Source organism: Sciurus carolinensis, chromosome X, assembly GCF_902686445.1.
Source record: "Sciurus carolinensis chromosome X, mSciCar1.2, whole genome shotgun sequence".
NCBI classification, from domain to species: domain Eukaryota; kingdom Metazoa; phylum Chordata; class Mammalia; order Rodentia; family Sciuridae; genus Sciurus; species Sciurus carolinensis.
The window spans coordinates 130,859,315-130,870,682 of record NC_062232.1 but is presented as its reverse complement, the minus strand read 5'-3'; the positions used below and the strand labels follow the sequence as shown (position 1 = coordinate 130,870,682).

Below are 11,368 nucleotides of genomic sequence, written 5' to 3'. Positions count from 1 at the left end.
AGTTACGCCAGCAATCTTTATTTCTATATGCCTCATTATCAGGTTACAGACTATGCGACCATTATTCTTTGTATTCAGGAAAGTTACAGAAGCTAGGACATCTACTATGTAACTTTTCCACAGTTGCAATCCACAGTTGCAAAGAGCAAAGTTAGGAGCTCTGTGTATCTCTCAATAAAGTCCATTGTTAAAAGTTACTGTAAGTTGGGCAGGAACCTGGGAAATGGAGCTGGTGAAACATTGTGGTTGTCTAGCATAATAATTCCTTCCTTCTGGGGAGCTGTGTGCCTGAGATCAAGGCCAGAGCTGACAGGACTCTTGCACAGCCTCCTCATGCAGGGCATTGCCACAGCAGCTGAGCATCCTGTGCCCTTGATGAGGAACATTCCCAGGCACCGGGCAGGCCACAGCCATGAGGGCATCAGAGACCCCCCCATCTCAGTCACTGCTCTCTCCTCCTCTGTCACTGCTCTCAACAAGGCATACTAGTGTGTAGTTTTCATTTCATTTTTTTTAAACTGTCTTTTTTCTGGTTTGTTTATCAGGGTAATACTGATTTCACAAAATGAGTTGAGAAGTATTTGACTTGAGTTTGTGACAACAGTTTCATGTGATTTAAAATATAACAATAGTGACTATGATGTCAGTATTTCCTTGTGAGATGTGGAAATAATCATTCACAGTAATAAAGCCAAATTTCATACTTCAGATGGAAACTAGGTGGCTTTCACTCTCAGAGAGACATTTTATTGATGTCTGAATAGAAAAAAAGAGAGTTCCCCTTTCTGCATTTTTACCATGACATTCCAGGAACATGCTTCATAGATTTATTAGAACAAGAGGTGGGTAGGAAGTAGGAGATAAAGAAAAGCACAGGCCTCTAACCTTATTATTAGACTCCACGCACAGAAGTATAGCTCTTTCCTTATGTGTGCCCATGATCCAGAATTTTCAAATTTTTTTCTGAAAGAAAAATTTCCATATCCTTTTTCTTTTCAAATTTCTTCTTTTCATAGCAAATAATTTAGATGCACACTCTGTGCCCATCATGACATAGTTTAAATAGAAACTCTTCTGTAAGAGTGAATATTTATTTCCACAAATTCTTATAGTTATAAGATTTACAGTACTGAAGAAACTGCCAAACACAACCTTTCTTTTTTCTTTCTTTTTTTTCAGTTCTGGGATCAAACCAGGGAATTCTGCATATTAAGCAAATGCTGTACCATTGGGCTACATCCTCAGCTTCACCAAACCTATTTTAAGTAAACCTATTTAAGTAAATGGGGAGGCCACAAAGGGAATCCAGATACCAAAATCACTTATTACTTCTAATTAAGGCTGGAGTGCCTTTTTTTTGTAACAAGGGTGTGAGCAAGGCTGTGAATCAGTAATGAACAGTGATGCTCCCAAGGACTTACTTTTAAGAGCTCAACCTGCCCAAAGCTGAGACCAACAAACAGCTCCCATTATGGCAACATTCTCCGCAGGTACCAGTCAGGCACCTGGTGGCAGACTGATGAAGTCCATCTAGAAGGAGCAGCAATTTGTTCTCAAATAGGCATTTATTTTGTTCATGGACTTTTTATTTTCAAAGCCACATTTCTGCTTATTCTCACCCATGGACTTACTGAACCCTTATTTACATGTGCAATATCTCATAAAACAGCACTTATGACCAAGGAAATCATTCTAAGGAAAAACAGCACTTTTGACCAAGGAAATCATGCCTGTGTGCTCATGTTCATGAGCAAAATTGGTCTTGCAATGTATCTCATTACCCTGAAGCACCAAAAGTGCAACACTGGTTTTATCACATTGCAAGTTGCTTTGGGACTGCCACCTGATCATACGGAATCCCCTTCTTTCTTTCTTTTGGCAGTATTAGGGATTGAACCCAGGGTGTTTGATGGTAGGCAAGTCTTTACCAATGGTCGACAATCCCCAGCCCCCAGCTCCCATTTGGCATTCTTTATGCCACTGAACCAACTGGCAAACCAAAGATCCTACTGAATTGGCTCAGATGATTGATGTTGATTATCAAGTGGAAATAGGGTTACCGTTAAACAGTGGCATCAGGTAGACTGTGTTTTGAATTCAAGGGATCCTCTGGGGCATTTCCTAATACTGTGTCTAAGCAGCACCACTGAAAATCCAGACTAATTAGGAATACCGGTTTGCATCACTAACTAAGCAAAGACTTCTGACCTCTTGAGGTTGCTGGAGAGTAAAGGGAGAGTATTGGATAAAGGAAGTTATAAATACCAATTATGGTCTCATCACCAGTCACAGAAATGAGAATTGTAGTAGTCCCTCCCCACAGAACTTTTCCCATCTTCCTCTTCTCTATATTTTACGTATCAAATAATAGAGGTTAGCTTTATAATTTTTCTTTAGGTTATAAGATACTGATGTAGGTGGTACCTGTACTAGGAGGGGAACAACTATCTTCTTGAGATAGCTACAATGACCGATAGAAACTTTTTGTTCTGTGTATAAGTTTGTGTGGATATTGAGTAGCTAGGGAGGTGTTGTTCTGTGTGCCTCAACTTCCATTTCACACTCATTGTATTGGAGAGGTGGAAAAGTTTTTTTAAAAGGTGTTTAATACTCTCTCTAATCAAGATTCTGGATGTTGATTAGGTTTGGCTGATTAGATAAGCTGTGTGAAATTTAGAATGCAGAGAGGATGCAGATGGTTGTAGTGGTGGTGAGAATATAAGTGGGCTTTGAGATGTGGGTGTTGGCAGCAGCTGGAGCCAACTTTGTGCCAGAAACTGTTTCCCAGCCTCTGCTTTGCAGCTCCTGTGGTGTGCCTTAAAGTCTGAACTCTGATGCATCCCCTGATCTCATTGCTCCTGCACTGCCAATGGTTTTCTAAGAACCTACCTCTGTAAAATAAATCCCTTCTTGCTTGAGACACATAAATTCTGTTCCCTCTATTAACCTTGACTGATTATAGAAGCACAAATGAACCCTGCCATACAAAACAGTCATCTCTCCCTGGAAGTTCTGATTATATGTAGGATAGCAGGCTGAGAATTCTCTTTGTAAATCATTTGTTTCTTCCAAGTGTCACTTTCAAATGAGAAGCATTGTACCGAGTGAAAAGAGCATTGCAGATCAGGGAGCTGGCAAGATGCCAGCAAATAACACAGAGGTGGTGACCACAACATGGATAGTGGTCCTAACTTTGATATGGTGCTTTTCAGTTTATAAAGTATGTTCTCAAAGAGTGGAGGGTGGTGCTTGGCAGGGGACTCTTGAGACAAACAGATCTGACTACCTATAGATGATTTCCCAGTTGTGTGACTCTGAACAAATGATATTATCACCCTATTTCTTATTTTACTTATTTGAAAAATTGAGATACCAACATGGCCCATTGGATAGGATATTTGTGCAGCTCCAATGAGGTGATGCCTTTAAATGGCATTATGTTAGCTTGGCACTGATGAAGGTCACAATAAATATTAGGTGTTTGCTTTTGTTTTTATTATTATTTAGAGGGCTCAGCATACTTCCTGGCACAATTAACCTTGGATTCATCTTTTAAAATCTTAGAGTCAAAGAGGTTGCTAATAGTAACCCTTTTGAATTTGGATCATTTGGGTGCATTAAGATATTTAAACAATTTTGCCAGCTAAGCTTATCAGGGAACACAGTAATCTTTGGGAGCGGCATAAAAAACACAGTACTCTGCAAATAATCAAGTGGACAGGGAAGTCAAAGAGGAGTCTTTCTTTTCGGCCTCCCTGAACTATATGAATGGCAGATGTGGGTCATAGGTTTTAGCTCTGGTGCCCCAAGAGGCTCAGGGACCTGCCCTTGTTGACGTGGCTGATCAGGAATGGGATGAAGGCAATAGGTTCCACACGCTGTGCTCCTGTTGGGTCGCAGAGCTCCTTCCCTGGGCGCTCATCCGTGGCCCTTGCTACTCTGGGCTTGGGCTCTGCCATTAGCACAGCCCTTTGGGTCCCTGAGTGAGAGCGCCAGGGCGCCCTGCCCGGGGTCGCCAGAGTCACAGCACTTGCTCGAAGGGGCTTTCCAGACTTCGCCGCTTGCTTTTTCCCGCCGTCTAAGTCTTCGCGCAACTGCGCCTGTCCCCTCCCCGGGGGCCGTGGCGGCCGGGGGTGGGGGGTCGCAGCGGCCGCTAGGAGCGGCGCTGGGCGGGCGGGCTCTGGACCCGCCCCGCCAGCATCCCTGGCCCGACTTCCTCCTGCTGCAGGCGGCCGGCCCAGCTGGAGGAAGCGGCGGCGGCAGCGGCCACGATGAGCACGGGCGACGCCGTGTGCACCGGCTGGCTGGTCAAGTCGCCCCCCGAGAGGAAGCTGCAGCGCTACGTGAGTAGGGGCGCTATGCACTCCTGGCCTTCGTGTCCTGCTACCCCTGCCCGTGCGGTGGCCGCGCCATGGCCGCGGGGAGCCCCAGGGCGCGCCAAACGCAGCCGCTCCCAGAGCCCTGGCTGCAGGCGAGGCCGATCGACGGAAAGCGAAATCGCACGTCGAGCCAGCGTCGCTGCTGTGCCCTGCAGCGGGCCAGATCCCGGTGGCTCTTCCTTGCGGGTTTCAGCAGCTCCGGACAGCCGCTGACCCTGGCAGAGGGAGGAGGGTTGGGGCTGAAACCCCAGGCACAAGTCCGGGTGCTGGAAAGACCGGGGAGACATTTCGATGAGTGCCCCTGTCTCTGGAGGGAAGTGGATTTGATTCCTGTTGCCCAGCGAGGGGAACAGGGCAAGGCACAGGGAAGTGGACAGCAAGAGGAAACCTGCCTGGATCCGGCAGGCAGGGAGGCTCTTGCACTGCCCGTGGACTGTAATGAGTGATCTCTCTTTTAGTTATCACTGGACACGCCTGTCTGGAGACTTCTACACAGTATAAACTCACTTCTCTTCGTGTCGCTTCTCAGCCTTTTCTTTATGCTGACACCGCACTTTTCTTGTCCAGCAGGAATGATTGACTTTTACTATTGTGAAATAAGGGACACTTGGAAAAGCAGATCTTCCTACACATCCTATTACCGTCTTTAATTATGCTACCAACAGCTCAAATGTTCTCAGAATAAGGTCTTGAAAACATTCTGCTTGAAGACCTGATTGCTACTGAGCTATTCTTCAGCCACTAGGAAGAACCATTTCAGTCCCCTGGGAGTAGCATATAAATAGATATTGGGGCTTTAAAAAGGTTTTGGTTGGGAGTAGCCTGATGGATTCATCTTATTCTTAATTCCTAATTTCTCTGCAACTCTACAGCACTGGGGTGGGAACAAATCCACTCAAGCCTGTGCTCATCTGAGGCAGCCCACCCAGATGTCTGTTCAGCCTAATGCTCTGTGTATAGCTCTCAAGCTGCAATATTTTTCATTCCCACATTTAAGGGCACACATTGTATGGAAATTGAAGAGATAAGATTACAAAGAAGACTTCAGTAATATATGAATATTTCGAGAATTTGTGACAGGGTCTTTTTCGGAAGTACAATTGTCTTTCTGCATTCACCCTAGGAAAGACTCCTCACTCTTAGGTGTCTTTGAAAAGATTTTTGTTGTTTGGATCCATGAGCAACATTTTAGGAGAATGTTGTTCTACTTAGCATATAGATAAAGGAGATGGATAAGCAGTAACATTTCTCTGATTAGCTACCAGTCCCTGCATCATTCTTTTTCAGTCCAAGAGTCCATAAGTGTAAGGTTTGTATATCACGGCTTTGCCTCACCCAGCTGCTTCCCTAAATGTGAAGTTGCTCGAAGTCTCATAAACACTCAAAGGAAACAAGAGAAGAAAACCTACTCCCCTTGCTCTGCTTTTTTCGATGTAGGGCACCGATCTCTGAAACACCTCAAAAAGAAAAGTCCGTTTCCTCTTATCATTAAGGTCTGCAGGAATCCTTTTAGCCACTAGATGTCGATCGTGTGTCACTTCCATCGGGCCTGGGCAGAGCTGTTATTCACTAAGGCTTTAAGGCTTTAATTTAGCTCCTGTCGTAAGTAATTTCTCCTTCCTCTCATTAACTGGGCGCCAACTCTAAACTAGGTCCTGTGTTTTTTGCTGGGAATACAGAGAAATAAGACTTGATCCTAGTCCTCAAGAAGTCCACAAACTAACATGTTTAACACAATATGAACCAAAGTTAGTGGCACAACCAAGACAATAATTCAGTTCTTTGCATTGGCAGGTCAGCGAGCAGCACTGCATCAGTGCCACAAAGGGAAGCTCAGTCTGTGTTTAGGCAAAATGTTTAGTCCAATCTAAGCTTTTACTTCATCCACTTGATTCCATGAGCCAACGCAAGCAGAAAGTTATTCTTTATTGCTGATCTTTTAAAAGACAGTTGACTTTTTTCTTTTGAATTTTTTGTTTCACAAGTAATAGAGAAATTTATTCTTACAGTAAAAATTCAAACAATATAGGAATAAGTAAAAAGAGAAAGGCCTTTCTTCCCCCCCATTCTATCTTCCCTTTGCACCCCTTCTTATTCCACTCCCCTCCCCAGGGATAACAGCTGTTAGCTGTGTAGTATCATGCTAGAAAATTTTCCAGAAAATATGTAACTTTTTTTTTTGCACAAAAGGCATCATTTTGTACTAATTGTCCTGCAGTTTGCTTTCTTCACAACAATTCTGGATATTTTTCCAGGTTAGTACAGGGGTTTATTTTGTTTGTTTTTTTTTTAAACCATTGCCTTGTACTCTTCATAATAAATGTATCATCGTGATTTAACAATTTCTCAATTGACAAACATTTGGCTTCTATTTTCTCATTTTAAAAGACTTCTATGATAACAATCATGATAAAGTTGTAATAGTCCGCACTTTTTGACTAGTAATACATGCCAAGCATTATGGTAAAGGCTTTAATTGTGTTGACTCAGTCTTCTAAACAACACTGAGATAGGTACTGTTTGTCGCTGGATACAAATTCTTTGTTAGGTATGTAATTCACAAATATTTTCTACCACTCTGTAGTTAGTCTTTTCATGTTCCTTACAGTGTCTTTGGTAAAACTGGAATTTAAACATTTTTATGGAATAAAAACACCATTTTTTCTTTCATGGATCATGTTCTCAGTGTCAAATCTAAGAACTCTTCATATCCCTAAGATTCTGAAGATTTTCTCCTGTTTTTCCTAAAAGTGTGATAATTTTACATTTTATATAATCTGTGAGAGCTGTGAGGTATATGTCATGGTTCACTTTCCTGCATACAGATTCCATTTGCTCTAATGCCACTTATTGAGTTGACTGTTTTTATTCCATTGATTTATTTTTGCAAATTTGTAAAAAAAAACAATTTATCACATTTATATAGATCTGCTTCTTGGTTCTCTGGTCTGTTCCATTGAACTGTCTGTTCATTTTTATACTCAACATCATGCAATTTGGTGACCATAGATTTATAACAGTTCTTGAAATAAGATAGTTTTGCCCACCAACTTTGTTTTTTTTTTTTTTTTTTTTTTGTCAGAGTTATACTGACCATTTTAGGTCCTTTGTTTAGGTCAATTTTAGAATTAGGTTGATATTTGATTTTGTTACTGTTGTATCCTCTAGCCTTGCTAAAAATTACTGATTTGTTCTAGTAGCCTTGTTTGTTCTTGAAATCTGCAATATGGTAAATGTTGTATATAAATTATAAAAGCAGACATCCTTCACTCTTTCTTGATCTTAGGGGTCCCAGCATTCAGTTTTTCACCTTTTTAGTATGTTATCTGTAGGGTTTTTGTAGCTGCCCTTTACAAAGTTGAGGAAGTGTCCCTATATTGCTAATTTTCTGATATTTTTTAAAATCACGAATTGCATTTTGTTCAATGATTTTCTTGCATCTATAAAAATAATAATAAGCTTTTTTTCTTTCTAGCATGTTACTATGCTAAATTATTACTGATTCATTTTTTAACATTGGACCTGCCTTGAACTCCTAGGATAAGATTTACTTGGTTGTAGTGTCTTATTCTTTTCATGTATTCCTGGATTTGCTTTCCTAATATTTTGCTGAAGATATTTGTGTCTCTGTTAATGGGAGATATGGGCTTCAGTTTTCCTTTTTTAGTACTGTCTTTGTTAGGTTCTGATATTAGCATAATGCTGGCTTTATAAAATGAAATGGGAAGTGTTTCCTTCTCTTGTTTTTTTTTTTTTTTTCTGAAAGATACTGTACTAAATTGGTATTCTTTCTTCCTTAAATTATTGTTAGAATTCACCATTGAAACCATTTGGGACTGGAATTTTCTTTGTGACAAGGCTATCTATGAACTATGAATCCCATTTCTTTAACAGATGCAGGGCTAATCAGATTATGTCTTCTTGACTGAGTTTCAGTAGTCTGTGACTTTCAAGTATTTTTTTTTCTATTTCATCTGTATTCTTGAATGTATTGGCATTAAGTTGGTCATTTTCCCTTATTAACATTTGCAATGATGTCTCCTTTTTCATTTGTGATGCTGTAATTTATGTCCTCTTTATTTTTTCCCTAATCAGTTTTGTCTCTTTTCTAAGAACCAGTCTTAAGTTTCATTGATCTCTGCTTGTTTTTCTGTTTTTGATTTCATTGATTTATCCACTTACCTTTATTATCTCCTTCCTTCTAATTGCTTTGGGTTTAATTTTCCTTATCTAGTTTATTAAAGTGGAAACTTAAATTACTGATATGAGATCTTTCTCATTCTCTAACATAAGCATTTAATGCTACAAACTTCCCTCTAAGCATGGCTTTAAGTGCCTCCTACAAAATTGGAATTGTGTTTTAATTTTCACTTGTTTCAAAATACGATTTAATTTCTTTCTGAGATTTCCTTTTTGACTCAAGGATTGTCTAGAATTTTTTGTTTAATTTTCAAATGTTGGGGGATTTTCTAAACATCATTATTAATTTCTAGCTAAATTTCATTTTAATCTAAGAACAAACTATATCATTTCTATTGTTTAACTTTTATTAGGTTATATGATGACCCACAATATAATCTCACTTGTTGAATATTACATGTGCACTTGAAGAAAATGGGTCTTCTCTCATTGGGTGGAATGTTCTAGAAATGTTAATTAGGCCAACTTGGTTGACAGTGTTGTCAGTTCTTCCACATCCTTACTGACTTTCTGCTTACTTTTACTATCAGTTAGTATGAGAGGAGTATGAAAATTTCCATCTATAGTTGTGAATTTGTCCATCCCAGTTCCTTTTTTATGTCATATATTTTGATGCTCATTTGTTACATATATTTAGAATTATTATGTTTTCTTGGGTAATAGAAATAATTTTGTTTATTTATGGCTCCATCTCTGATGTTATTCCTTGTTTTAAAGTCTAGTTTTTCATATATATATATATATTTTCTTTAGCTATATTCTTGCAAGTTATATCTTCCTTCATTCTTTTACTTCTAACCTATCTGTGCCTTGATATTTAATTTGTTTTTCATATATAGCATAATAGTTGGGTCTTGCTTTTTTTATTCATTCTTACCTTCTTTGTTTTAATTGGTATACTTATTTCATTCACATAAAGTATGATTTTGAAATGTTTGAATTAAATCTTACTTAGCAGTTTTCATTCTGTTCCATTTGTTCTTTCTTTTGTCTGTTCTTGCCTTCTCCTGAATTAGATAAGCATTTTTATTATTTCATTGGTCTCCATTACTAATTTATTTTTTATAAATAACTTTTTATAAATCTTTAGTAGTTGCCCTAGAGCATACAAAGACATCTTTAATTAATTGGAGGCTTCCTTTACATAATGTACCACTTCTTGAGCAGTGTGAGGCCCTTAGAGCAGTATAGGCAAATTCCATTCCTACTGTTTTTGTGATACTGTCATACATTGTAAGTACTAGAAACATGATACATTGCTTCTAATTTTGCTTTAACCAGTCAGTTATTTTTTCAAGCAATTAAAATGAGAAAAAATTTATTTTACTTCTTTCATTTCCAGCACACTTCACTTCCTTAGGTAGGCTCAAGGTTCCGCCTGTTCTATTGTTTCTCAGTGAGATTTTGTTTCTTGCAGCACCTCTAGCAGTATTTTACTTTGGTTTTATTCCATGCACTTATGGAATTTGTGGAGGAAAAGCCTACAAGAGTGCAAACCTGTTTTACCTATGCTTCATATCCTCACTAGACCACACTCAGCCTCTACCAATTCATTGAGTATGCTAGGTGAATTCTTCTCACTGGTGTTTGGTGGTCTCTGATCCAGATAAGCATGGGGTTGCTTCTAAACACTCCCTGAAAGCTTCTGTATCTCCCCAGATTTAACATGTATAGGTTGTCCTGCAACCTCAGCATTTAAGATTTTATTTGTTTGTTTAATCGATCCCTTTATTATTATGAAGTGACTTTTTGATATTCTTTGCTCTGAAATCTGCATCGTTTGATACTAATATAGCCACTCTAGCTTTCTTTTTAATGATATGATCTCATCACTTTACTTTTAAATTTTTCAGTGTTTACACATAAAGTGGTTTTCTTCTTTTTAAAATGTTAGTAATTTTAAAATATGGAATGCTTCACAAACTTGCATATCATTCTTGCACAGGGGACATGCTAATTTTCTCTGTATCATTCCAATTTTAGTATATGTGCTGCCGAAGTGAGCACTAAAGTGGTTTTCTTATAGGTATCTATAGTCAGTCTTGCTTTTTAAATCCAATCTGACAACCCTTTGGTTTTGTTTAGACTATTGCATTTAATGTGACTATTAATATCACTGATTTTCAATCTCTTATCTTGCTACTTGTCTCATTTATTCTTGTTTCCTTTTTTCTCTTTTGTGTTCTGTTTTGGATCAATTATTTTTATGATTCCATTTTATCATCTCTGTCAGGTTTACCTTTTTGTGTTTAATATTAAATTATAGTGTTGGCATTAGAGTTTTAGTATACACTTTAACTGATCGTAGTCTACCTTAAAGTAATATTATATCACTTCATATATTTTATAAAACCTTACAAGAGTATACTCCCATTTGCCCTCTCCCAGACTTTGTGCCTCTGCCATTACACATTTTACTTCTACAAATGTTATAAACCCCACAACAAATTGCTAAATTATTTTGCTTTAAACAGCCATTATCTTTTTTTTGTATTGGGGATTGAACCCAGGGTCACTGAGTCATATCCCCTGGCCTGTTTATTTTTTATTTTGAGACAGGGTCTCACTAAGTTGTTTAGGGCCTTGCTAAGTTGCTAAGGCAGGCCTTGAATTTGTAATCCTCCTGCCCCAGGCTTCCTTGTCACTGGGATTACAGTCATGTGCCAACACACCCAACAAAACAGCCAGTTATCTTTTAAACAGATTTTTTAAAAATAATTTTTTAGATGTTGATGGACCTTTATTTTATTCATTTATTTATATGTGGTGCTAAGAATCAAACCCAGTGT

General features: G+C 38.8%; 1 protein-coding gene and 1 non-coding gene across 3 annotated transcripts in view; one reads left to right on the top strand and one right to left on the bottom strand.

The window, feature by feature from the left end:
- Window positions 1–4,254: 4,254 nt before the first annotated feature.
- Window positions 4,255–11,368, top strand: part of Gab3 (GRB2 associated binding protein 3) — a 68,840-nt gene continuing 61,726 nt past the window's right edge. For both annotated transcript variants that reach the window (XM_047535973.1, XM_047535972.1), the window contains exon 1: window positions 4,255–4,343. In XM_047535973.1, the coding sequence (XP_047391929.1) occupies window positions 4,272–4,343 (72 nt within the window). In that variant the 5' untranslated portion in view covers window positions 4,255–4,271. The remainder of the gene's footprint in view (window positions 4,344–11,368) is intronic.
- Window positions 10,480–10,586, bottom strand: LOC124972796 (U6 spliceosomal RNA). The gene has a single exon (XR_007106570.1). It is a non-coding gene; the product is annotated as a U6 spliceosomal RNA (small nuclear RNA).